The sequence below is a fragment of the Oncorhynchus clarkii genome, chromosome 13 (genome assembly GCF_045791955.1).
Source record: "Oncorhynchus clarkii lewisi isolate Uvic-CL-2024 chromosome 13, UVic_Ocla_1.0, whole genome shotgun sequence".
Lineage (NCBI taxonomy): Eukaryota > Metazoa > Chordata > Actinopteri > Salmoniformes > Salmonidae > Oncorhynchus > Oncorhynchus clarkii.
In genome coordinates, this window is record NC_092159.1 from 22704144 (window position 1) to 22732093 (window position 27950).

General features: G+C 44.9%; 2 protein-coding genes across 18 annotated transcripts in view; both read right to left on the reverse strand.

Moving 5' to 3' along the window:
* Positions 1–734: 734 nt before the first annotated feature.
* Positions 735–19261, reverse strand: LOC139424647 (platelet and endothelial cell adhesion molecule 1b). 11 transcript variants are annotated; one of them, XM_071176676.1, is made up of 17 exons: positions 19037–19261; positions 18887–18910; positions 17295–17579; positions 16936–17093; positions 16648–16771; positions 16118–16390; positions 15459–15740; positions 14450–14731; positions 14026–14301; positions 12924–13025; positions 12791–12821; positions 12266–12348; positions 9421–9471; positions 9194–9286; positions 6291–6347; positions 5432–5457; positions 735–4482 (listed from the first exon to the last, which is right to left on the reverse strand). In XM_071176676.1, the coding sequence occupies exons 1-17, from the start codon at positions 19110–19112 to the stop codon at positions 4372–4374; spliced, it is 2334 nt and encodes a 777-aa protein (XP_071032777.1). In that variant the 5' UTR covers positions 19113–19261; the 3' UTR covers positions 735–4371. The 11 variants fall into 11 exon arrangements, 7 of the variants coding, with proteins under 7 accessions (XP_071032777.1, XP_071032778.1, XP_071032779.1 ...); XM_071176677.1 differs by having other exon boundaries at positions 740–4479; XR_011635961.1 differs by having other exon boundaries at positions 4148–4479; positions 12266–12344; positions 19037–19245.
* A 1896-nt stretch (positions 19262–21157) lies between these two features.
* Positions 21158–27950, reverse strand: part of LOC139424649 (regulatory-associated protein of mTOR) — a 208718-nt gene continuing 201925 nt past the window's right edge. For all 7 annotated transcript variants that reach the window (XM_071176690.1, XM_071176689.1, XM_071176687.1 and 4 more), the window contains 5 exons: positions 26675–26802; positions 24677–24763; positions 24332–24448; positions 23933–24062; positions 21158–23654 (listed from right to left, as the gene is read on the reverse strand). In XM_071176690.1, coding sequence (XP_071032791.1) covers positions 23586–23654; positions 23933–24062; positions 24332–24448; positions 24677–24763; positions 26675–26802 — 531 coding nt within the window. In that variant the 3' untranslated portion in view covers positions 21158–23585. The remainder of the gene's footprint in view (positions 23655–23932; positions 24063–24331; positions 24449–24676; positions 24764–26674; positions 26803–27950) is intronic.

Here is a 27950-nt window from a genome sequence, read left to right on the forward strand (position 1 = left end):
CCACTAGGCTACCTGCTTCCCCTACACTCTAACCACTAGGCTACCTGCCGCCCCTACACTCTAACCACGAGGCTACCTGCCGCCCCTACACTCTAACCACTAGGCTACCTGCCGCCCCTACACTCTAACCACGAGGCTACCTGCCGCCCTAGAATAAAAAGTTAAACAAAACATTTAATTTCTAATTGCCTACTATGGACGAGGGACACACATCTCGGAACACACAACCTATATTACTACTGCTGTACACACCTTTTTAAGTTTGAATGTCACATGCACAAGTACAGTGAAATGCCTTGCCAGCTCCAAACCCAGCAATGCAGTAATCAATATAAAGTAGCACTTAAAATAACATAAGGTAGAACTGAAACACAAAATAGGAAATAAGAACAAGAAAGAAGCTATGCAGGGTCAGTTTTTGTTCATATACTGTCCATATTGTCTATACACACCATATATTTATATTCTGGTCTTTGACATTGTGCGTTTCTTAATTTCCCCCAAAATCATTTGGGGGGGGGGGGTATTGGTATTGTTTCGTTTTATTGTTAGGTATTACTGCACTGTTGGAGCTAGAAACACAAGCACTTCGCTGCACCTGCTATACCATCTGCAAATCTGTATAGACAAGTAAACTGTGATTTGAAGTCTAAGACATATGTTTACAATGACAGTATCAAATAGTGTAAAATATTTTATGCTAGCTTACTGTAAATGTAAACAATATAATACTATATTATTTATTTCCCGATTTTATTTTTTTATTGTATAACATCCAATTACAGGTTGACTGAATGGAAACACCATGTATGAAATGACGTATATTCATTCCCAAAACTGACAGTGTTGAGTTGAACTGAATTAGTTACAACATTGCTGGCCATAATAACAACCTGGTATGAGTAAAATGTTGTGTGACGTGTTCAGGAAGTACAAAGTCTGCAATGGTCAGGTCACAGGAGCCAGCACATCCCAAATAAGAGGCCATCAGCACACATCATAATTATTTATTTTTCCCCTATTCAGGGTTATCACTATGCTGACGGTGCACTGAGCAAGTTGAATAACCAGTTGTCATGGCTATTTCCCAATAGACACCGATTGTCTTGTGGTCTTTAAGGCATGATTGTAACAGTGTGCTGGTGATTAGCAACAAAACCTCTGCAGCCATTGGCTATGTATTGTCCTTGGGTGCACTGAAAGCTAGTCACAGTATTGGTCAATTCTGAAACACTGATGACATACATACTCTACAACCGAGTCAGTCATAAACTGTGCATTTTCAGTATATATTTAACAAAGACGGCTTAGGGCAAATAAAGCTTATCCATTTTAACAGTTGAGCTGAATAAATGCAAATAGACCAGATAAGGACGTGCAAATCTAACTGCCAGGATACCACTGACAAACTGGTATTCTTGAACTGCCTTATGGGCAAGAGCAGACAGGGCACTTCTTTCAGACAGGTTTCAGCCGATGTTTAGGTCTTGTATTCATTGCTATTGGCCACAATTGTATTTTGAACCCAGACGACAATACTTAATTTTCACCGATATTTCAAAGAAATAACGTGCATGGATCTAAGAGGAAATTCAATTAGTTACAGCACACGATAGGCCGATTAATTGCATTCCCTTGCTTCATTTCAGATAATAGAACTCTTCAAATGTTTGGCACCATAATGCTGTTCACATAGATGTGTTTTCCTTCCAAACGAAGACCGGCGCAACACAAATTCACAACTTGTCTGCTTCTGTGCAAACACCAGTAGGTGTCATGACTGACAGCGCATTAAAGGGCGCCAGCTCTTCTCACAGTCATCTAATCTGTCACGCGACTGACTGGCTGACAAACTGATTTGACAGTTGCTCGGCTCACACTTGGTTTGTCCACATCATCTCAACTACGGTCATTGGAGTTCATTCTTTTCCCGCCCTGTTTGCACAGTCAGTCCCAATCTACTTCCACTAATGCAAAAACACGGTAAGCACTAAGGAGGCTACACTGTAATGACAGATAGACAAAACAAATATACAAGGTTTCTCTCCACGCCCATTCACCACACGCCAGTATTAGCAACACTCACAGTGCCTGCAGGGCAGAAACAATAGCATTTGGTGTGAAGGGTGGCAGGATGTTTACCTATTGTTTAATTTTGATCTGTAAGTCAATATGCAAATTATATGCAAATAGAAGGGTGTTCGAGCACTGAAACTGTTCTCGGTTACCCTGTCCCCTGCCATGTCATTAGGTCAATGATGCTATATGTTTGAGCTATAAAACAATGATATTTGGCTACGTAACAGTTATATTATCATGTTATAGGCTACACTCTCATCTCGTCTGACCCAGCAAAACACATTGTTCTACGTCCCATTTTAGATGTGAAAAACGGTGCGCACAAATTAACCAAATGTATTCATCCAAAAATCGCAGCGTCATGATTCCATTAACACAGGTCAACTATCGAAGCACTCAAGCGATGTTATGGCCATTCTGGTAATGTCCTTTAATTAGTCTTTAACAGGCTTCTGACCACGATGAGGACATTATGTAAATGGTCCTTAGAACGAATAGAGTTTAATTTGTGGTTGCCATGCCAATGCTGCCATTGCAGTTTCCCAATGGCCTTGAGGTTATCAAAGAGAGGAAATTGCAATTTAGATAGATAATTGACGTGAGGTCCTGTTGTCAAGACTACGAGAGATGATTACGAGAGTGTCTCGGTGTTAGCTGACATGTTCGTAAACAACGCAGGAAAGACATTGTGCACCGTACTCGAGGAAGCAACAGTCAGCGGGGAGGAGGGCTGCAAAGATGTCACAGTTGTATGAACGTGTTTTTAAGGTGTGAAAATGGTGTGTATCTGTTTCTAAGACAGAGTTACTCTGCAGGTGCTCTGAGTTTAAGATGACATAGGCCTACATTTATTATAGTTTCACAAAAACCACCAACCTATTTGCATTTTGTACCTTTTTAGGGTTACTTTAGGAGTCTCGTCTCGAAAATAAAACAAAAACAGAATCAGGGACTGTATTTAAAACGGGTCTCAGAGTAGGGCTGACCTAGGATCAGTTTGACCTTTTTGAATCATAATGGACACCCTAGATCAGCACTACTACGTTGAGAACTGGAGATATGGGCCCTTATCGCTCTTATGATTAGAAACTATCTGACACATACGACTTTTAGTCACAAGATGGCGGAATCCACACACCAATAACTCCCCACTGCGAATGTCTGTGTGAAGTACAAGGCAGCAGAAACATTCTTGGTCAAAAGTCACTGTATTTTTAAGAGGATGCTGCGCTCTACTGGCCAAACTGATTATTACACTAATGATAGACCCCTATACTATATATATATATTTTTACCTTTATTTAACTAGGCAAGTCAGTTAAGAACAAATTCTTATTTTCAATGACGGCCTAGGAACGGCGGGTTAACTGCCTTGGTTACAATGGTGTTGTAATTTACAGGACGATTGTAACCATTGTCTATTAATGTAACGTATTGCTTAACACACCGTAATAACTTAATATACGATACTCAAAAGTTTAGAAAGATAGATCTTTTTTTTTAATGTTTTAACATTACCTTGACTTTACTTGGATCATTTTGTGTGTGATCTTACAAAAACTGTAACTGCAGTAAGAAGGTCATTTAAAACGATGTGCAACACTGCATGTCTGAGTCACTTCAAGCCTGACACTTGACTCCCGCCAACTTTCGACAGACTTGGACACAGCCTGGCAGGATGTGACATCACAGACACCATATACCATCAGGATGAGCAGCTGGAGACGGGCAGGTCCTCTGTTTACATTCACTTTTTTTTTCTCTCCCATAGTTATTTCCATAGTGTGATTCAGGGATGGCCCTACTGGAGTGTGCCCTGGTTTGGGTGTGGACCCAGTCTAGTGACAGTAGGGAGGTTATCAGTCCACTCGCACTGCCCTGCAACGGAAGTCTAAAAGGGGGATTTTTTTTAGCCATCACGACAGAGAGCGGAACGGTCATGCTGTCCATTTAGGACATCAAAGGGAACTGTGTTGTAGGGAGGGGCCAGGCTCACTGAACTCTGGAGCTCCCTCTATGGTCATGAGACGTGACGTAAAAGTAAACAAAGATAAGAGTCTACAAGGTATGACAGAACTAAGTCCTAATTAGGATTTGTGATTTTATTTGGCTATAAAATTATGCAAAAATACCTACAGCGTACATGAGTCAACAACTTTCCTTATTGGGAAAATGTACAGAATACAAGAAGAATATTGAAATAATGACTGTGGTTACTGTCGGGGGGCAGAGGTGGGGATAATTTCGTTTGTGGTTCTTGTATGAGGGGCCGCGAGGGATCAGAGGTAACCTTTACTCTACAGGCACTGGGAGGTCATGGTGGTCCTGGTGATTGACCTCCAGCAGGGCCTGGTTGACCTCCGGTTGGTCACCGTTGAGATCGGCGTACTCCACTGAACCCTGCTGAGACAACAGAGATCCCACTGAATATTGACACACTGCACTGCTCAACTATGTTAAACACGGTCACAATGAAAGTCAACACCGTAACTAACTTCACGCAGAAAAGTCCACACCATAACGCAACCCAAATCCAAACTGTTACAGCGCAACTCTGTACCATCACATTGGAACACAATCGGATTCTCTCAAGGCAGGCAAAAAATCTGTCAACTGTTGAAAGCGTTCCTCACAGAACACTACACTGTATTTCACCAAGGCTTCACAGAATACGAAAACTATATTTCTCCAGGGGTAGCTGCACACATTCAAAAACACACAATGAAATTCCTTTATCACCAAAAACCACCTCACCACAATCTTGGCTGCTCCTCCTTTTATATCAAGGAGTGAATTAACTGTCTTAAGTGTAGACCATCATGTCATATCCTGACTCATTATGTCAAATTCCCCTTCAAAACAGATAACCCGGCCTTAGTCCCTCAGCTCCAAGTAAGGGCAAACAGTGTGGACTGTAATGGGCTGTCTGTAAATCACTGATGTGTCTTGGTGAGTAGCCAGAGGAAGACAGTGTGGTGGTTGAGGTTGAGCTGTGCATGGAGGTATAATTTGCCTGGGCCTTTGGCTGCTGATCTCACTGGGCGATAGGGAAGGAAGCCCCAGCCCAAAATCCCTTTGTTCTAGCCTGGAAACTCTGACCGCAGCTTCTCTCTCCTGCACAGTGAAATTACTACTACCCAAGAGCCTCAGCCCACAGAGTGACTGGGGCTGGGAGGGAGAGAGGGAAGGAGGAGAAGGTGCGCCCTGTGGCCTTCATTCTGTCACTCCTCACCCTTTTTTGTGGGCTGGAGGAAAGGTCAGTTGTGGTTACGGAGTGTGTTAGCCGTGTGTGTTTGTTTTCACAGTCACAGGCAGTAAAAATGTAAGACACTGAGACTCAAGCTGTACTTACATAGTCATAATGGTCACCAGGTGCACCTGGGAACACAAGACACAGAATCAGGGAAGAACAAGCTCTAGACCATTACAGAGATGACATAGTGTATAACCTGTGTCTCTGTGTGCGTGTGTGTGTGTGTGTGTGTGTGTGTGTACTCTTTCATTTGACAAAGGAACGACAGACTACTACTCCCCAGTGTTAGAGGGCCTCTCATTCCTTGGTGTGTACCATTTCTTAGCCCAGCATTCTCAAGTTCAGGATGTGCATATCACCTTCCCTTTCCCTCTTTCATTAGACCACATTCTGAGGGCATTGAATAATAATCATTCTCTGAATGTATTCATCATGATGACTCATTTGACAGTTATGACGACCAGGCCTAGTTGCTGACTCATTGGTTCCCTTGAAGCAGAGCCCATTGTTTTATCACAGCAGGGGTATAACTATGCCAAAAAAGAGCAACAAGCGCAGTCCCTGCCCTCTTCCCAAACACCCACCCTTATCCCAAACACCCACCAATTCACCAGAGAATTGAGAACGTTACAAACAAAAAGGTATGTTACGTGTTTGTATGTTCAATTTGGGTTGATAAAAGGTCCATTTCCACCATGGGCTGCTTCACTGACAAATTCAACTTGGATCGCGTTCTAAAAACAGGAACTTCCTGCTAGCAGCAGGATATGGTCACCTTCATACAGACCCGGCTGTTCCAGCAGTTCTGGATACAGTAATGAACACCTCACCCTTACACCTCCTTTCACTCACTGCTGGTGGATTAGGTGAGTTATCCCCATGGCAACGTCAAGTGTTTTGAGACCCTAGTTCAAAGCACTTTATAAATGTTTACACATTTACAGTGTGATGCACTCACCTGTTGGGGAGTTCTGGACTTCACTGTACACCGTTTCTGTGCCTTTTCTCAGGGGAGCTGCAAAAAGATAGAAACAAAATAGTGAAACAATGTTTCACAATTGCAACACTTAAACATTGCTCATGGGCACACACACACACACACACACATTAGATAACCATCATCACATATCCCTGCATTACAACCGTTACACATTTACTTGTCCTCATCTCTTAGCAGATGCTCCCAATCTCTTGGCAAATCATTGTACTGGATACTTAAGGACATGGGCGCAACTTTCACTGGGGATGGGGGACGGGGGCATGCCCCCCCTCCCCACATTCTGAATTTGCATTATTTTTCCATCAGTTTTATCATTGGTGTGTGATAGAAAATGAGGCAACGGGGTGCTTCAGGGCCATGCGGACGCCTCCGAGCAGTCGGGTAGGCTGTTTGGAGTGTTGATCCAACTGGATAATAATAAAATAAATATTATGTCCCCCCCCCACTTCTAAAACCAAAGTCGCGCCCCTGCTTAAGGATAAGCCCAACCAACTGCCATCGCAAACCCATGGGGGCCAACAGAGTATACTGATCAAGGGGGGTTGGTACCATAGAGAGTAGCCTGGCAATTAGTTCAGCCCTTCCTGTTTATTCACCAGAAGATGTTTCTTTAAGCCTGATCACCATGGTTATCACACAGGTTACTATGGAGACGACTTAATCGTGGCCAATTAGACCCCCCCCCCCCCCAGGAAGTGGCGCTGAGTCTTATAAGCTGAAATAATGACGGCAAAGCAAGCCCTCTTGTGATGATTCTAAATGAGTAAAGGGACAGAATGAGAGCGGGAAGAGGTAGAGAAAGAGTTATGAGAGATGAAGGGAGATAAAGGTAAAGGGAATAAGGTAGGGAAGAGGTAGAGAAAGAGTTATGAGAGATAAAGGGAGATAAAGGTAAAGGGAATAAGATAAAGGGAATAAGGTAGCGAAGAGGTAGAGAAAGAGCTATGAGAGATAAAGGGAGATAAAGGTAAAGGGAATAAGATAAAGGGAATAAGGTAGCGAAGAGGTAGAGAAAGAGCTATGAGAGATAAAGGGAGATAAAGGTAAAGGGAATAAGATAAAGGGAATAAGGTAGCGAAGAGGTAGAGAAAGAGCTATGAGAGATAAAGGTAAAGGGAATAAGATAAAGGGAATAAGGTAGCGAAGAGGTAGAGAAAGAGTTATGAGAGATGAAGGGAGATAAAGGTAAAGGGAATAAGGTAGGGAAGAGGTAGAGAAAGAGTTATGAGAGATAAAGGGAGATAAAGGTAAAGGGAATAAGATAAAGGGAATAAGGTAGCGAAGAGGTAGAGAAAGAGTTATGAGAGATAAAGGGAGATAAAGGTAAAGGGAATAAGATAAAGGGAATAAGGTAGCGAAGAGGTAGAGAAAGAGTTATGAGAGATAAAGGGAGATAAAGGTAAAGGGAATAAGGTAGCGAAGAGGTAGAGAAAGAGCTATGAGAGATAAAGGGAGATAAAGGTAAAGGGAATAAGATAAAGGGAATAAGGTAGCGAAGAGGTAGAGAAAGAGTTATGAGAGATAAAGGGAGATAAAGGTAAAGGGAATAAGATAAAGGGAATAAGGTAGCGAAGAGGTAGAGAAAGAGCTATGAGAGATAAAGGGAGATAAAGGTAAAGGGAATAAGATAAAGGGAATAAGGTAGCGAAGAGGTAGAGAAAGAGCTATGAGAGATAAAGGTAAAGGGAATAAGATAAAGGGAATAAGGTAGCGAAGAGGTAGAGAAAGAGTTATGAGAGATGAAGGGAGATAAAGGTAAAGGGAATAAGGTAGGGAAGAGGTAGAGAAAGAGTTATGAGAGATAAAGGGAGATAAAGGTAAAGGGAATAAGATAAAGGGAATAAGGTAGCGAAGAGGTAGAGAAAGAGTTATGAGAGATAAAGGGAGATAAAGGTAAAGGGAATAAGATAAAGGGAATAAGGTAGCGAAGAGGTAGAGAAAGAGTTATGAGAGATAAAGGGAGATAAAGGTAAAGGGAATAAGGTAGCGAAGAGGTAGAGAAAGAGCTATGAGAGATAAAGGGAGATAAAGGTAAAGGGAATAAGATAAAGGGAATAAGGTAGCGAAGAGGTAGAGAAAGAGTTATGAGAGATAAAGGGAGATAAAGGTAAAGGGAATAAGATAAAGGGAATAAGGTAGCGAAGAGGTAGAGAAAGAGCTATGAGAGATAAAGGGAGATAAAGGTAAAGGGAATAAGGTAGCGAAGAGGTAGAGAAAGAGCTATGAGAGATAAAGGTAAAGGGAATAAGATAAAGGGAATAAGGTAGCGAAGAGGTAGAGAAAGAGTTATGAGAGATAAAGGGAGATAAAGGTAAAGGGAATAAGGTAGCGAAGAGGTAGAGAAAGAGCTATGAGAGATAAAGGGAGATAAAGGTAAAGGGAATAAGATAAAGGGAATAAGGTAGCGAAGAGGTAGAGAAAGAGTTATGAGAGATAAAGGGAGATAAAGGTAAAGGGAATAAGGTAGGGAAGAGGTAGAGAAAGAGCTATGAGAGATAAAGGGAGATAAAGGTAAAGGGAATAAGATAAAGGGAATAAGGTAGCGAAGAGGTAGAGAAAGAGCTATGAGAGATAAAGGGAGATAAAGGTAAAGGGAATAAGGTAGCGAAGAGGTAGAGAAAGAGCTATGAGAGATAAAGGGAGATAAAGGTAAAGGGAATAAGATAAAGGGAATAAGGTAGCGAAGAGGTAGAGAAAGAGTTATGAGAGATAAAGGGAGATAAAGGTAAAGGGAATAAGGTAGCCGGAGTGAAAAACTGGCGTGTGTGAGTGTGAGATAGAGTGTGTGTGTGAGTGTTTGAGAGAGAGAGAGTGTGTGTGTGTGAGTGTTTGAGAGAGAGAGAGAGAGTGTGTGTGGTCACCTCTGGCAGGGTCCACTGGTTGACGGTGTACCACTTCCGTGTACTCCACATCAGGCTCATTATTAGACGCTGCACTGCTCTCCCCGTCACTGCCTGCACCAGGTACAAGATACACACAGATCCCATCACGCAAAACAGCCCAAGAAGACAGAGGCAGACTTTAGACAACACAGCTCGAACTCCATATGCAACTTCGGTCATAAACCCAGGTACTCTGTTGGTCTCACCTGGGTCTACCGGCCTCTCGCTCCAGACACTTACAGCAGCATCCACTCCAACTACAAGACACAAACACATAGATACACACAGACATAAAGCAATGCTCCCTGACACAAGCCAGGAGATCTAAAGATCCAAGATTCCCAGGGAAGTTACTGCCCAGCGAAGTCAAATGACTGTTAGGTGGAACAGGAAATTGTGACTTGGGGTGCTATTCAATTAGAAACGCCAACCGGAAAGTTCGGAGGCGAGGTAAAACATTTAGTAGACAGTCAACGTCTATTGTTTCACAAGTTGAATATTATTCCAACGTGTGAATGAATTATAATTCCCCAACAAATGTTTTCCAGAAGTGATTGGAGCCTTTAACAGGCTGCTGAGCGATCAGAACACCGCAAGAGAACATTCTGTGACAAACGAGGAGTGGATATCAGGTCTCCATTTGGATTTCCACAGAGCTGTTCCGGTACCTTACGCACACTGGCGACTGTTTGGTAAACAGCAGGAACACAATAGCTCCCTGCAAAAAAAACATCCGGTTACAACTTCCTATTCGTTAATGCAACCTCAGATTCTAATGAACCTCAGAGTGGGCCTAAGCGATTCATTTCCTCCACCTGCTGCCTGCATTCAAACTCGACTGGCCTGAAACAAACAGTCTGCCTGCCCCCCCCCCCCCCTCCAAGTCCACTATTTAACAAACGCTGTTTTATAAATGGTTGGTGCCCACATAGGAAATTCCACACAGACGCCATTGTTTCAGTATTCCTTCAAGGCAGCCTTCGCTAGTAAACTAGGGTGTTGCAACTTAAAAGAACTTTAGCCAACATATTAAGATGGTTGATAAACCACCAAATATGGCCTACATATACTGGCTAAGTGGCTGAGTGCACAAAACATTAAGAACAGCGTCCTAATATCGAGTTGCATTCCCCTCTTTTGCCCTTACAAAAGAGGGGAACAGCCTCACTTCATCCGGACATGAACTCTACAAGGCGTCGAATGCGTTCCGCAGGGATGCGCGGCCCCATGTTGACTCCAATACCTCCCACAGTTGTGCCAAGTTGGTTGGATGTCCTTCGGGAAGGCGGAACATTCTTGATGTACACGGGAAACTGTTGAGCGTGATAAACCCCGCAGCGCTGCAAGTCCTCGACTCAAACCGTTGCACTTGGCACCTACGACCATATCCTGTTCAAAGGCGCTTCCAATCTTTTGTCTTGCTCTTTCACCCTCTGAAGGGCACGCGTGCCCAGCCCATGTCTCCATTGTCTCAAAAGGCTTAGGCTTCCTTCTTTAACCTGTCCCCTCCCCTTCATCTACACTGATTTGAAGTGGATCACAGCCTTCGCCATGACTCACCTGGTCAGTCTATGTCATGGAAAGAGCAGGTGGTAATATTTGGTATACTCTAGTGTAGCTACACATTATAGACATTCATTGATAGCTCACGGTATCTCTGAAAAACAAAATGCACAGTACTGACACATTGCTAAAAAAAAAAATGTTTTATTCTAGAAGTGCTTCTTCAAAATCAATCAGTTAACCAAACCCAAAATATATACACACATTTCTATTGTTGATTGTCTAGTGTACTGTATATACAGCATCAGGTCTATGCATTTAGACATGCGCACATTGTTTTTGGACAAACAGGCTATTAGACAAATGGGCTAGTTCCATCATTCGATAGACATGCAGTCAGACAGGCAGACACAGTGAGGTGAGAACACAGGACAAAGACAGTATGTTGATAATGACAGGAAAGTACAGCTCTTCCAGACAGCAGCAGGAGAGGAGAGGGAGCAATAGGGCCAGTTCAACTGTCTGTCACTGGGACTGATGTTGGCAACAAGCCCCTTGGTGTCGGCCATCTTGTGTCCACTACACCTGTACCCTCTGATATTACATCTACAACACATAACAAATAGGTCATACTTTCTCAAAGGAAGACATTTTTGGCCATTCTTCCCTCTCTAAAAATGTCTGTGGGGATTTTGTTTGTTTGAGCCATTGTTCCAATTGTTGTTATCCTTGGTTTTCATCCCATATATCCCTTTATTCAACCAAGTGGTGCAAAATGTTTGTTCTTTTTCTGTTCAAACCAAAAAAGTCCCTCCCCTCTGTGGGGTTTCTCTACACTGTTGCTGGGAGACTGTAGCTGCTCCTGTTGCTGATGCCAGCAGGAAGTGATGCCACACTATCTCGCGTCCCATTGGTCGCTCTCCCCTCCATGCCGTCAAAGGGTGGCGCTGCGTCTGTAATAAGATGATATGGCCACTCTCAACAAACACTCAACACCTGACACAATCACTACTGAACATAGCTGCCCTGTAGCTAGCTACATCCTGCAGAATCTGCACATCTAATGAGGCATGTTGGCTGAAGTAAAACATCAATTGTTAAGACCTGCATCGATTTGTATGAGGAACTAAGCTACTTCTCCTGTCTAAACACACACACAGCAAGTTCTCTGCCATGTCCTCTCTCATGCATTCTAAGTTGCACAGGATGTCTACAGCTGGACGGTAAGACGATGCATTTTTGTTCCTCAAACAGGAAAATATGAGGAGAGGAGATGCAGAGAGTTAAGAAGTCACCTAAGATCCCCTCAGAGACCCTTACATGCACACAGTATGGGTGTCATGGTATCGACTGACGTTAGGATGACAACTTCTGAACACCAACATGCTACAAGCAGCTAGCATGCTAACGGCTAGCATGAAATGGAACACATGTATGGGGGGGGGGGGGGGGGGAGACGGACGTGGGCAGTTGAATGTCGGTTATGGTTCGAAGCATGACGATAGGTCAAGACGGGAACACACAGGAGAGAGTAGGAAAACGGGCTACCTTCGGGCGGGTTATAAACCTCCATAGTGCTGTGGGTAAGACTCACTGTTAGAGAGTCATCTGATTTAGGGCTTGAAGGCTTTCTGAGAAATGGTGAACATAAAGTCAACGTTGGCAGTGACACAACAAGAGATCATTTCATAATTCTAGGACCCTTAAAGCGCATTAAAGGGACAGTTAATTCAATATGAAATCAAAGGTTGTTCAATGTTTTCAGATCACACCTAAAATGAAAAGGTGCTTATCGTTCACATTTATTTGGGATTGAGGCATATTCCCGGATCTACATAACAGATACCACGAGACATGGATGCATCTTGTCAAAAGACCACTTTTTCAAGATCTGAAAACATCTGACAAACTTTTCATTTTGGAGTGAACTATCCCTTTAAGGCCCATTGGCCGTGCTGTACGTGGCAGCATGGTGCTAAGCACTGTCCAAAAACCATTGGCGCCAGCTAATGCCATCATCCTAGACAGCCACGGTCACAGAAAACGACTTAGGAAATAGGCAAGCCAACTCACACTGACAGTTCAGCTGCGTTCTCTCTTTTACCTATACAATAAAGAGAAGGGGATGAGAGAGAGAAGAGGAGGCTCATACATAGTCAGACACCAGCAAAGGCCTGTGTTGCTGGGGGACTGTAGGTCTCTCTACCTCTCTTGGAATTGTAGCGCAGCACGCAGGCGAGGGCTAGGAGAGCCACCACTAGCAGACAGCAGGCCACGATCAAACCTTTCTTCCACGTTGCCATTTTCACTGTAGAGAGAGAGAGAGAGGAAGGGAGCAAGAGAGGGAGAGGTAGGGAGAGGGGCGAGGTAGGCCGGGTGTTTGTGAGAGGAAAAGGGTAAAGGTTAAAAGAAAGTTAGGGTGGGTGGAGATGAGGACAGAGTGGAGGCGACAGAGAAGGATGGTTGAAAGAGAGAGAGAGAGGAAGTCAATCTTAAAAGTCCAGAGTCATCTGCTTCCTTCTCTTGGGGTCTGAACTTAAGTGTTCCCTTCATTAAGTGTTCCCTTCATTAAGTGATCCCTCTTGGGGTCTGAACTTAAGTGTTCCCTTCATTTCCCTTCTCCTCCCCATCCTCTGCCTTGCCACTGTAGCTGCCGTAGTGCCACTATGGGGGAAGCAGGCCGGGTCTAATTGCTCTGGCTAATGAGTGCTAGCCACGTCTTGCTGAGGAGTCACAACCCATGGGAGCCTAGCGCGTCGCCATTAGCATCCGGATTTGACTGTGCTCTTGCGTTAGCCGTCGGCGCTAACCACACCACAGGACATAGAGGGCAGAGTGGCTACGGGCCAAGGTTAGCTTAGCGGCGGGGTATTTAGCGTGGCTCATGATCATCAACAGCCACAGCAGAGGAGCTCGTTGATAGTGGGGTCAGATAACCTTGCTGGCAGGCACTGGGGTGGAGGGATCAGATCAGAAGGAAGTAAACTTGTCAGCTGTCACTGAAGCAGCCCCCCGAACAGTGTTGTGAGAAGAGCAAAACTGTCGCTGCTGGTCCAAAGAGGGTCTTTAGATTTTACACAAGTGGTACTGTGAACGCCAATTAATGTAGACTTCTGCATCTAGTAAGAGCAGTAAATAAATGTGTGGACTCTATGGTGGAGTGTGGTGTTTGTATGCCTCTCAACCTATTGTGATAAGTCCAGCAGGGCCTTGCACATCACTGTACATGTGTGTGTGCTTACACGCACACACGTCTGTCTATCTTCTCAGAGAGTGTCTGTGTGTGTGTGTGTATGCATAACTCTCACCATCTACGGTGACTGGCTGACTCCGGACCATGTTAGCGTAGTTGATAGCCTCACAGTAGTAGGTGCCACTGTGCTCGTTCCCCACTCCCTTGATCTGGTGGGACGCGCTGGATTGGGTTGAGGTGGTGGTGAACAGCGGCTGGACGTTCCCACGTCGGTACCACTTGAAGGTGACGGGCGGGGAACCTTCCACCCCACAGATCAGGTACATCTCATTTCCCTCAGTGACCTCCAACAGGTCTGGGACGACGCTGAGTCCTGGATTGGACAGAGGCACTGGGAGAGGGAGTGAATAGTGTGAGGTGGTGTGACGACACTTGAAGGCATTTCTGATGATTAAATAGCAAGGGTCCAATAATGCTGCAATCTAATGAAGCATGGAGGTGCATTTATGTATACCATTCCACACTTTCAACAGGCTCACCTATGACTGTGGTGTTGAGTTTGTTGCTGACCACCGTGTCGATTTTGGGGTTATTCCGCGCCTCGCATTTATAGTCCTGCATGTCGCTGTAGTGCTGGACGGTGACAGGGAAGATGGCCTGATGGTGCGGCTGCTGCACGGTGGTCGAGTTAACCTCAGAATACTTCTTCCACAAGGTGTACTCGATGGGTAGGCTGCCTCGGTCTGAGTGACAGCGCACCTGGAAGGGCTTTCCCACGATCACTCTGCCAATGGCCGTTATCTCCGGTTTACTGACAAGAACTGGGGAATGAATAGAACAAGGAAAGTGACGGAAATGACAAAATGGGACTGTTAATGTGGAGAGGTTACCGTCCAATGACATCACCAACATTACTTAGCAGCTACACGTATGACTAAACTTTGACTCAAAGGTTGTATCTGAGTCAAGATTGAAATTTCACCTAAAGAACCATTTCCCACATTTTCATTTTCGATTGGAGTTCCCCTTTAATATCATATTGTTGTGACATATACTGCATCCATACATGTTATCAGTATGTCCTTACGCATATCCTTATTTTACCAGGTAAGTTCTCATTTACAGCAACGACCTGTGGAATAGTTACAGGGGAGAGGAGGGGGATGAATGAGCCAATTGGAAGCTGGGGATGATTAGGTGACCATGATGGTATGAGGGCAAGATTAGGAATTTAGCCAGGACACCAGGGTTAACACCCCTACTCTTACGATAAGTGCCATGGGATCTTTAGTGACCACAGAGTCTCAGGACACCCGTTTAACATCCCATCCAAAAGATGGCATCCTACACAGGGCAATGTCCCTAATCACTGCCCTGGGGCATTGTGATATATATACATTTTTTTTGACCACAGGAAAGGGTGCCTCCTACTGGCCTTCCAACACCACTTCCAGCAGCATCTGGTCTCCCATCCAGGGACCGACCAAAGACAAGTGAGATTGACTTACTTTGGGTCACACGTAAAAGCCTTATGGGCTGTAGTAGTACCTTTTGCCTGGACAGGCAGCTTTGCACTGTACTTGGAGATCATCCTGGCATCTGCTTTACATGAATAAATCCCACTCGAGTTCGGTACCACCCCGGGGACAACGTATATCCCATTGAAGCTGCCCGACGTCAGTGTGTAATTGTCCTTGTAAATGGAGTATTTCACATCCGAAGCGCTGATTCTGTCAGAGGAGTAGTTGGTACTCTTGCAGGTTAACGTGATTTTCTCCCTTTCAAAGACCTCTGTCGGATACATGGTCAGAACTGGCTGGGAAAACAGTTCTGTTGTGTGAATACAAAAAATCAAAAAAACATTGATTACTCAACACTCTTGGGAGGCTGAGTACATGTAAGAACATCCCCGAGGAATGTTGTGATTAACATTGATAAGCATCACAGGTTGATAAAAAAAAAGTTGTAACTGTGAATAGGGTTGCCCAGGTTTTAAAAAAATCCTGGTTGGAGGATTCTGGTTTTCCTGTTTATTAGCTCCTGATTCCAGGAGTCTTCCAACCAGGATTTCTGTAAAACCTAGGAATTTACCCTAGCTGCAACTTGGTTATAAACTGATAGAACAGATCGATTTTTTTTATCAGCTTTTTTCAACAGCTAACACCACATTCTACATTTCAGATTCCTTGTAAAATCCATTCACTCACCTGTAATCCTCACGTCTTCCGTCGCTCGCTTGACTACATTTCCCACCTCCAGAGAGCACTGAAACTCCCCAGAGTGCTCGGCCAGGGCTCTCATGCTGTGGTTGGCTTTACTTTGACCAGAACTCAGCAGAGTCGGTCCCTTGGACAGGAAGACTTTGAGCCCAGAGCTGTTCTGGAGGTTACCACTGACACTGCAGGAGATGTCCAGATTGTCCCCTTCGATGATCATTGATCCGTGTGGTCGGACAGAGATTACAGGTGTGATGAACAGCTCTGGAGAACACAACGAGGAAAATTGGTCTGGAAGCTGAAGGTTGAAACCAAGAGACTTTTCCCAGACACATTCTATTCAGCTTCGGACATGGTTAAAATGATTCGAGATGGAGAACAAGAGTAGGGTCCTTGACTAAAAAGGTAGTTCAACTGAGAATCTCTGAATGTGTGTTTCAGTCCAAGACTAGGTCTAACCTGTGTCTTGGAAACCGGCCCGTGACGTTCACCGCCATGTTTTGTTTTTGGGCTCCACTCACCTTTTACAGTGACCACCACATTGTTGCTGGCATTGGACGGGACCGAGTCTGTCAGCAGTATGACCCTGTAGTCACAGTGTAGCCTGTGGTCGCCAGCGTTGTTGAATCGCAGCCTAGTCTCCACCTGGTTGGTCACAATAACACCAACAATGTTAACTAGAAAAGGACATTTCCTAAAGTAAACACGTGTGCTTGCTACCTGAAGTATTGATGTTTGAGAAATAAGTTTGTAGAAGAGGTAAAATAAGAAATAGAAAAACTAAGCAAGCACACTCCATATTAACACACATGGTTGGCGTTGACCCTCTCCTCATAGAGTTCCTTGGAGTCCTTGTAGAAGTAGAAGACGATAGCGCCGGACTCCTCAGGGGCCTTACACCCAACGGTCACCTCCTCTCCCTCGCTGAACATGCGCTTGTCGACGCTGAGGACTGGCGTCTGCAGGCCTGGGTGGACACGAGTACGAGTCAAAGCACGCAGGACACGCACAGATGGAAATCACATGCCGCGGACACAAAGTTGACAAGTAAACCACATTCATGCAGGACACAAAGTCACACGCGGCAGGTGCAAAACACCACAGTGAAATGCTGAACTTGCAAAAGCTTCTCAGTCCACAACAGAGAGGAGTTGACAAGAGTACCAACCTGTCACAGTCAGTTTCTCAGAGCTGCTGCTTAGCTCCTTGCCCAGTATGTTCACCTTGCATTTGTACTTCCCAGTGTTGGCCACTCTGGCCATGCGCAGAGAGTAGAGGAGGTCCTCTGCGGTGGTGATGCTCTCCGTGTACACCACGGTGTTGTCCTTGTAGATGGTGTATTTACGGTTCAGGAACCCAGAGCTGCTGACCAAGGCCTGGCAGCGTACCGTCACGTTGGTACCCTGGGAGACGGCGTTGCTGGGTTCGAGAGTCAGGGTGACACTTGTGAACACTGGCGAAAGAACTCAAGGTCAATGCTCTGACTGATCAAAGTCCTAGAGCACAAGCCTGTGTGACCTTGTACCGAAGCACATTATTTAGTGAATTCACAACCTTGTAGTGGCATGAATCTGTTCACGAAGACAAAAAAATACATCTCCATAGTTAGAGAACAGTGCAATAAATCAAGGTGCTATATAGCTAGTCACCTTCCAGCTCCAAGATACTCAGGAGATGAAATCACTCACACCAATGAATTGGACATAAACACAGACCCTCAATAAAAACACCACAAGAAGTCTTTTTTTTCAGCGCATGCTGATAGCGAACTGTTTTCCCACATTTGTCCCCCCCCAGAGTGCTTCTCCAGATAAGGGGCCTCCCAGTGGGGTCTAGTGCAGACAGACTGTCAGGTTGAGACCCACAGTCCGGGTGGCTCCTGTCCCGAGGGGGACGTCCCAGTAAACAGGCCCCCGCCAACCAGAGGAAGGAAAGGCATTTTGTTAAACAAACAGACACCCTCTCAGGGGACCCACCGTTATTTTAGAAACCGCCGTCCCCACCCAATGTCACTCAGCAGGGCCCGGCGCGACCGAGGGGGAAAACCACTGATAGGAGGGCAGAGGGTAGTGCCAACCAGGGCACGAGCCATAGCGGAACCCTATGGAAAGGCTGTGTGACCACTGACTAGTCTTGGCAAAGCCAATGAGTCAACGTTCCTGCTTAGAATAGAGGTATTCTGTTATTCCAAGCCCAGAATTGCTCATCTCGGCAAGGTCGGGATAAGGCGTCCATCTCTACCATTGGCTAGCTGAACTCATTTCTCTGCCCAGTGCTGGGCTTTTTCCCTTATCCTAACAGGAGGAGGCGTGTGACACTGCTAACAAGTGAGTTCCCAAAGCCTTCCACAACCTCGGACTCGAAAAGAGTGAAAACACTGATAAGACAACAAGATCCAGGCACCATTCTCATAGGATTCCCAGTTATGCTATTTCCAGTGTGTCAGTAGTTTTAACCTGTGTTAATACTACAATTAGGGTATATCGGTCACCTCTGAGAAAAAGATATGTCTTAGTAAAACAGGTCCGTAGCGTTAGAAAGAAGTAGATAAGAAAGAACGTCCAGTCCCGAAGCCCACACTATCTACGAACACACACATTCTCACTGAAAGGAGAAAAAAAAACAATAGCTGAATTTACATACCACTCCAAAGGAAAAACCTGAAACACACTCAAGAGTTCCCCTGTTTTGAAAACTGCATTCACTGCACTCTTGACTATCCTATTTTAAGAATCTCCTCAAGAACACGTTAATACTTACATGCCGGAGATTCCGCCGCTAGACCTGGACGGAACAGGAGGAAAAATAAATAAAAAACACTACATCAAATGTAAAGAAAATCCAAACTTCCTTATTTCCCCACCCAACCCAAAACCCTCCCAGAGGTAGATCATTATCAAGCTTCCTTACAGGTGGAGAGGAGTGCGGAGGCTAGCAGTAGTAGTCGGGTGACCATCCTGACAGAGGGCTGCTGGGGCTCCCACATTGGTGGTGGCTGTCTTGGGCTGATGCGACTGGAGTGACTGGAGGTTAGGAGGCTGAGGATTGACTGGGGGGCAGTGGTGGGAGGGGAGGAGGGAGAGGACAGGGGAGGTGCTCTACCTCGGCCACAGAGTGGGACGCCTGGCCGCTGGTTATCACAGCGAGCAGAGCCCTCGACTTGGCTTAATTTGCCAGGAAGTGACTGTTGTTTCCTCAGGATGTGAGCTGCTGGCGTTTTGCTGTTTTGGAATGTTCTCTTTCTGGGCCGTGTGAGTCGTCATAGACACTGTTCAGCATGCTTTAGGGTGCAGTAAGCAGGAGATAACCTTTGCCCCCCCCCCCCCCAACCCCCAGTGTCTGGGCCTCTGCAGGTATTATGGGGCAACATGGAGGGGCACCCTTGCTTCTGTGCTCAGGAGACCCTGTTTCTTGAGGGTTTACACTGTCGTAAATCACAGCATGCCCTTCAAAGCTGTCAAACTACTGTTAACTTAAGCTCCTAGTTACGATTGTTTTAACTACTACTGAGCTACCTACCGCCAGACATATACCTTATTGGATTAACTTATTAGAACAAAATAAAACAGTTTTACTATGATATACCACTCATACATTTGTACCAATATGAAATAAAAATAGATAAATATGAAAATGTATGCACTCTGGTCACTCTGGTTAAGAGCATCTGCGCTAAATGACAAAAATGTAAATGTACATTTCTTAAGGGCAGGGTAAGTTACTTTCTAAATGTAATCTGTTATGGTTACTAGTTACCTGTTCAAAATTGTAAAAAGCAACTTAACTTTTGGATTACAGTAACGTAATCTGATTACTTTGGATTAATTTCCCCTTAAGAGGCATTAGAAGACAAAAAGGATACATCAAACGCATTTGGTGTCATCATAGCGGTCTCTGACTTGTGGTCAGACTCAAACCTGGCACTTTTTTCAATGCTGACTTGAATGTCATTGAGAAAACAGAAAGGTGTCCATGAATTTTTTCGCTCAAGAACCAGTAACCTCTTTATACCCCCTTAAGCAGGATTGGGGACTAACTGATTACATGTAATCACTTACATTTCATCTGATTACAAAACAAACCTAACCTAACCTTACACTACCAGCAAAAATATTGTAATCAGATACTTTTGAAAAACTAGATTTCTTCTTGGATTACTTTTAAATTCACTTTTTTTTTGTTGTGTGCCTGAGATCCAATTGCACAAGACAGTGAGAGACTGGACTTATCTTAACTGGAGCCAGGGAAGGAGCTAAGGCACACTTATCTGTACTTCCAGACCAGTAGGATTCTATTCCATGTCTAAACTCCGATAAGGGACTGCTAGCTGGCAAGTATCATTGGTTGTTATCAATTAAAAGGTCTCTCTTTATACCGAGGCTTTCTTGACCTTTAACCATAGACAAACCAATGTCACGGCAAACAGAGAAACAGTTTTCAAAGTTAAGACCTCTATTCAATCTGTCTCGCTGAAGTGTTACAGATTGCACAATAGAATTGTAAAAGGTCATTTCCCATTGAGCCGAGGATATGCAGCATTTATGGTGAGTAGAAACACTGCCATATAATTTCAATCACGCTGTAACGCTGAACTGATCTGATTTTATCCAGAATATTCATGAAATACCAAACAAAGAATAAATAAAAGGATTCAGAATGAAAAACTAAATGTAGCAAGCAGCACCTCAAATCTCAGGCTGAATTAAGTCTATGAAAAATGTTTGAATCATCTCTTTGCTATGAAATTCATATCAGGACTGATTTTCACATCACACAAGACACTCACTCCTCAGGGGATTTTTTTTTGAAGCGGTCTGGTGAGAAGGACAACATGCCTGATAAAAGTGTTATATTTATTTAAAGAAAACATTCCAGATCAACCGATATGGTAATGACGACATGAATATTGTGCTGCAAATAGCAGACACATCTGTCTTACACAATACATGTAGAACTCCACAACGAGAGCATGAACATTAACACAAACATGAAAACACACACCAACAACAAAAAACACCAGGAAAACTAGTGTTGTTGTGTATTTGGTTTATTTGACTGACTTCATCTCCTGCCTTATAAACCAGTCAGCAAAGCAGTCTACCGTCACAGAGAAACACCTGATTGCTTTAATTTCTCCTTCTACATCTTCAAAGTTTAGTTTTGTTTCCATATCTAAAATGTTAAAACTCAAAGCAGGATAACTAGAGATGTGATTCTGAGCATGGCTGACAGACGGCGTTGTGGAGGTTTTTGCTGAAGGTGTCAGTGATAGCAGTGAAGGCTGCAGTACCTCCTCCGTACCCTACAGGGGGAGCTACTGAGCGTAGTGAGGCTTGGTTATGACAGAGTGCGCAGCCGCTTATGCTGAATGCATGGCATGTGTTACCGGTTACCGTGACCGGTTCAGTCCACAGGCAAAGCATTATTGTCCATTCCTTTCTAGGGTGATAGCCAAGCTGAGGACTTTAGAGGCAAAAAGGTGAGGGTAGAGTCCAGGGGGGAGTACTGTACAAGGAGAGACACCGTGTGGGCGAGAGCGTCTGTGAAAGGGGGAGAAACAGCTCTCTCCCATCTCACCATCCCACTGAGGTCCAAGGCAAACAAACACCAGCAAATTAAAAAATATATACAATTACAAAAGTGGGAAAAAACCCCAACAAAAAATCAAAGAAAAACAGGAAGGTAATACAGAGCAAACCCAAAAAGCGACCCCTAATAGAGGCACATTAATGGCGATACCGCACTTGGAGCGAGTGTTGGCCAGAGGGGTAACCCTTGTTAAAAAAAAAGGCACCTCCGGACTCACTGAACTGATTTTGACCATCTAAGTTCGTCATATCAAGAGTAACGTCAGACCTCTGTGAGTCTACCAGGCAGAGACGGCGCGGTATTATGGGGTATATCGTGGCTCATGAGGTACCTGAGCTAGCGTTGGAGGTTGACAGGAGAGCTGTGGCTTTTGACAACAAAGACACTGAACTGAAGAAGTGCTATGGAGCGTTACTGTGTATTTACCAGTGCACTGTATTACACAAAGGTCTGAAGTCACTCCTGTTTTTTGACCCAACTTCTCTATCCCAATCTTCTTGAAACTCCCTTTCCGCTAAAAGAAACCAAACACGGTTGGCAAATAAAATCAAGGTTAAAAGAAAAAAACAAACAAAGATAGAAGAAAATTGCCAGACTTTTCTCCAAAAAGTGTAGCGGATAGCAGGTGGAAGGTTGGCACACAGGGGAAAGGGCTGCCTAGGGCTGGTGTGTGTGATTCTGGGGACAGTCCATACAGTCCTCATAAGCCTGTGTGCGAGGATGCAGAAAAGTAGCAGCAGAACCCCACCCCCCCGGGGATGCAGTGGGCGCTGTGTTTCTTCTTGTCCAGCCTGGGAGTGCTTCTGGCTGGGGTCTGTAGGAAAGACTGGGGATGGGCATGGGCCAAGCGGGCCTCAGCCAGGACTCTGGAATCGATACTTCAGGACCCCAGCAAACTGCTCCATGTCTCCCAGTGCTGGGGCTTCTCAGGCGGGTATGGTTCAGCCGATGAGTGGGGGGGACAGGGGAGGGGTCTGGAGCAGCAGAAGCTTGGAGGCTGTAGAGAGCTCCAAGCTAATTCATTATTGCTTTGCAGGTAGGGCAGACAGGTAGCATCAGTCTTGGGATTAGAGCTGAGCAGTAGTCACCCATTGCACTAAGGACACGGGGTAAGCCTGTGGGCATAGGACAATGGAGATGAATGGCAAAGGTTGGTGAGTTTAGAACAATTGGGTGAGGGCGCAGGGATGCAAGGAGGTCTGGTTAGTCCTACAGTATAGCATGGTAGTGGACATCTGTATGGGCATCGGTTTGTGTCCAAGGCAGTGGGCCAACTTTGGGCTCATCTGTGCTCTGTTCTACATTTCACTTTCTCACACACCAGAAGCGCCCCGTAGTCCGCCATCTTATGAGCGAACAGTGAGAGCAAGTCTACTGGCTACAGCGGGGGGGGAGGGGCTTCAATAAGGGTCTTGCGGGTGTCCGTGAGCCACGGCCTTCAGGCCCAGAGTCGTGTGTGAGAGAGGGTATTGTCTATCTCTCGATAACCTCTTGACCCCGATGCATAGAGGTCATAGAAAGGTAAACGTAGAGGTCATTCAGGTAGCGACACCGCCCGTCCCCCCCAGCCAAGGCTGGAACCTTTAAAATAGACCTATTATTCATCTCTGTATACACGCAATTAAATATACACGCTCCTCAGCACTGCCAAGTCTACAATCAATAGCTTCATAATAAAGAATTTGAATAAAACAATCAAGAATAATAATATAAGTCAACATCTTAACATGAGTTTGTCAGCAGCCATCACTATAGGACATTCAGGGGTGGTAACAATTGCATATGTACATTAGAAGTCATTTACATCCTGGCTCCGAGGGGAGACAGGTCAGGGGTCAAAGGTAAAGTTCGAGGGGGGGGGGGGGGGGGGTTATCTGAGCCTCTTCTCCGCTGAGTAGATGGACATGTAGTAGTCGTTGCTGCCCACCGCCAGGTGGGGCTGTTGGGAGACAGAGAGAATATAACAGATGCATAAAGACAAGTGTAAAAACATTCCTTTTCCAAATCATTTCGTGTAATTAGGTGTGATGAAACGACATGTGCAGTTTAGTAGGTTTCGCAGAGTACAGTTTAAGAGACATAGGGATAACTCCTTGTACCCACGCAATTCCAACTCGTTCACTTCAACGCATTATTCACCCAAATCGTAGTTCCCATGTTACGCTATCTAGTTGGGATTCAGACTATGAATGAAGAGAGTAAAGAATGCCATAGTACCCAGTAGGGATGGAAGGCCAAACAGCTGATGGCCCCGATCCTTTGGCCCATGAAACCGTCATAATACTTGATGTTGCTGATCACGTCACCGTTGGAGTTGTACACGGCTATGAACTGGTTCATCGATCCACTGGGGAGAGGATGGAGAGAACGAGAGGATGAAGGAAAGAGTGAGAAATTAGCTTCATAGCTGCTAGACCAAATGTAGCAAACGTTGAAATTGTCAGACCGCCCCCCCCCCACCTTTCACACGTCTAATTCCTCAAAGTGAGTTTAGACCAAAGAGTTTGATAGAGAGCTAAAACGGGTTACACCCACCTACAGTCCTCTATGGAACTCTATGGTTTAGACCATTTATGAAGGCCCTTCCTGCCGCGTGCAGTAAACCTGTGAACTCACCAGGCGAACAGGTTGGCCTGCGGATGGATGTCCAGCGCCGTTAACCCCTTCACCGTCTGCAGCACGTTCACAGAGTCCGGCGACCGCAGCTCGAAGAACCGCACGTCTCCATCGACACTGGGGAGGAGGACGAAGGAGTCCAAACAGTACATGACATGTCACCACATCCATTTAGATCTACAGGAAGTAGGGCCGCTGGTCTTGGACCGGGCCACAGACGGGCGAGAGAACTAGAGCGTGTGAGAGAGTCAAGAGTAGTACGACCATATCGGGAAACACCCGACCGTCACAGAGATAATCCAATCAATCAATCAACCGTTGAAATCACTCATCAACGAGCACTACCTGACACTAATGACTTTGCCGTCCGTCTGCTTCTGCAGGTGGGCCTTGACCACCCAGGACGAGTGTTCCCGGTACGTCATCACACGACTGTGGGGAGACAGAGAGGAAAAGCGTCATCAACTTTAGTCCACCTACAACCGTGTCGCTGTTCACGGGAGAGACAGAGGGAGATGTGAAAAGCAGCGTGGGTGGAGGGACTCCCACACAGTTATCAACATGCAAGACGCCACACAGTGTAAAAGTGACCGGTGTTTGAGAATTGAAAGCAGTGCCGTTGTGTTGAACGGAGTCTATGTTATCAATCAAATGTATTTATGAAGCCCTTTTTACATCATATGTCACACAAAGTACTACGCAGAAACCCAGCCTAAATCCCCAAACAGTAAGCAAGGCTGTAGTGTGTGTATATGGCCATTGGGTGTCGCCCTAAGTACATGGGTATAAGCACTATTGGACGGCCCATCTCCATGGTAACAGCATCCTTGTGTGACTGAGGCACTGTGATTGAAGATTGAGGAGGAAAGTTGCCCATAAGCACAGATCTATGCTCTAGATGACCTAACCCCAAATCCCAGCTTTAAAAAGTCGAAAACAAAATCTGACCCTGGGCCAGCAGTAAGAAGCAAACAGAACACCAAAGTGAGGACCAAAGCCTATCCCTGTTCCCTTGGCGAAAAGTGACAAACTCTGTGTAAGAGTGTGCATGATTGTGTGTGTGTGTGCCTGTGATGCGTGTGTTTGCTTAGCCCCCTACTGGTTTTAAAGGAGAGCACATAGGGAACGGGTGCTACAGTCTCAGTGCCTGAGGGGAAGCACTTAAATTAACATTAATTAAAGATTTATGGGACACTATGGCTTAATTGCCCTGTTTTTTTTTTGGGGGGGGGGGGGGGCATTAGAAGATGCACACAGGATGTGGATACAGGATGTGGCTGGAGAGCTCCACAGATGAGAATATAGCAAAACTCACTTTATGAACAACTCAATGAAATGACAGTGATATGAGTCATACAATAAACAGACAGTTTATTAGGTACACCACCCCGTTCACGAAAATGGATCGCTCCCACAGAGTCAGTCAGTCACGTGGCCATGGCTTGCTATAGAAAGCAGGCAGACAGATAGACAGACATCGAGGCATTCAGTTACTGTTCAATTGAATGTCAGAATGGACTAAAAGAGTGACCTAAGCGACTTTGAGCGTGGTATGATCGTGGTGCCTCAGTATCTCAGAACGGCCACCCTCCTGGGTTTTGCACACATGACAGTGTCTAGGGTTTATCGACAATGGCGCGACAAACAAAAAACATCCAGTCAGCGGCAGTCCTGTGGGCGAAAACAGCTCGTTGATGAGAGGGGGTCGAAGGAGAATGACAAGCTAACAGGCGGACCACAAAGACAAATAATGGCGCAGTACAACAGTGGTGTTCAGAACGGCATCTCGGACAGCACGACTCAATCTGCGTGTGGAGCGTTTCCGAAACACCTTGGAGAATGCCCCGAAGAATTCAGGTTGTTTTGGAGGCAAAGCTGAGTTCCACCCGGTACTAGATTGGTGTACCTAAAACTGTCTGGTAAGTGTATATGAGATGACTAAGAAAAAAATGATTGACAGCTTTACCTATTTTGCTTTGCTCATACGATTTTACAGTGTGTCTGATGATAACTAAGGGGATTTTTTTTTAAAAGCACTCCTGCATAAAATATATCCGATGCTAATGAGCGCTTCATCAAACATTAAGACACACAGCTTCTATTTGTGCTACTGGGAATAAGCAACCCTATGATTAGTAATGAATTAGGAAGATTAGAAGCCCATTCACGTTTACCTCCAGTCACATTTTAGACAGAATAATGTGATGAGGTACATGTGCGTGGCAGGGATGATTCTCATTGTTGAAGCCTTATGAAAGTCAAGGTGTGGAGGCAGCATTAAAAGTTTGTGTCTGCGTTTGTGTGAGCGTGTGTGTGTGTGTGTGTGCGTGCGCGACCACTCACCACTCGTTGGCGCCCATCCTCCTGTCATAGAGGCGGACCGAGCCGTCGCCCAGCCCCGCTGCGATGAGGGACCGCTGTGAGTCACATGATAGGCTAGTCACACAGCTGTCTGCCCCCGTTGGGATGTCCTGGTAGACACACACACACACACACACACACACACACAATTAGTTCAAGCAATGTTGAAAAACAAAAAAGGTAATCACATAATCGTTGCCGTGACATAACGAAAAATTGTGGTTGTCACGGCGCTCATTAAACTTGGAGTAACTGGCTAACAACTCGATCAAATCACGTCTACAGCTGACTGATGGAGAACGTCGTCTGGGTTCTGCCATCAACACAGCCAGAGACAGGGCAGGGCTCGCATACCTACCACACTACTGTCTGTCCAATAAAGGGTTAACAGGTTGAATGGAAATACAACCGATAATGTTGAGCCAGGTGCTGAATACCAGGATGCATTCAGTGCCTTCAGAAAGTATTCATACCCCTGGACTTATACCACATTTTGTTACGTTACAGCCTGAATTCAAAATGTACATTATTCTGTACAGGCTTCCTTCTTTCCACTCTGTCACTTAGGTTAGTATTGTGGAGTTAACTACAATGTTATTGATCCCATCCTCAGTTTTCTCCTGTCACAGCCATTAGACTAACTGTTTAAAAGTCACTATTGACCTCATGGTGAAATCCCTGAGCGGTTTCCTTCCTCTCCAGGAACTGCGTGAGGAAGAAAGCCTGTATCTTTGTAATGACTGGGTGTATTGATACACCATCCGAAGTGTAATAAATCATTTCACCATACTCAAAGGGATATTCAAGGTCTGCTTTGTTTTGTTTTTTACCCGTCTACCAATAGGTGCCTTTCTTTGCGAGGCATTGGACAACTTCCCTGGTCTTTGTGGTTGAATCTGTGCTTGAAATTCACTGCTAGATGATTAAATCGTATGTGTGGGGTACAGAGATAGGTAGTAGTCATTCAAAAATCATGTAAAACACTATCATTGCGCACAGAGTGAGTCCATGCAACTTATTATGTGATTTGTTAAGCACATTTTCCCTCCTGAGCGTATTTAGGCTTGCCATAACAAAGGGGTTAAATAATTACTCAAGACATTTCAACTTTCCATTATTTTTTTAAAATACATATGTAAAACATTCTAAAAACATAATTCCACTTTGTGAAATACCTCACAGGCCAGTGACACACAATCTCAATTGAATCCATTTGAAATTCAGTCTGTAACACAAGAAAATGTGGCACAAATCTAGG

Bases quoted from the DNA above. Each gene is read 5' to 3' on its own strand.
- LOC139424647 (XM_071176676.1), bottom strand. From the start codon at position 19,112: ATGTGGGAGCCCCAGCAGCCCTCTGTCAGGATGGTCACCCGACTACTA. The intron at 17,580-18,886 runs GTAAGTATTAAC...TTCTTTCGCCAG, and splicing joins AGCGGCGGAATCTCCGGCAT to TGTTCACAAGTGTCACCCTG. The intron at 5,458-6,290 runs GTGAGTGCATCA...TTGTGTTCCCAG, and splicing joins AGTCCAGAACTCCCCAACAG to GTGCACCTGGTGACCATTAT.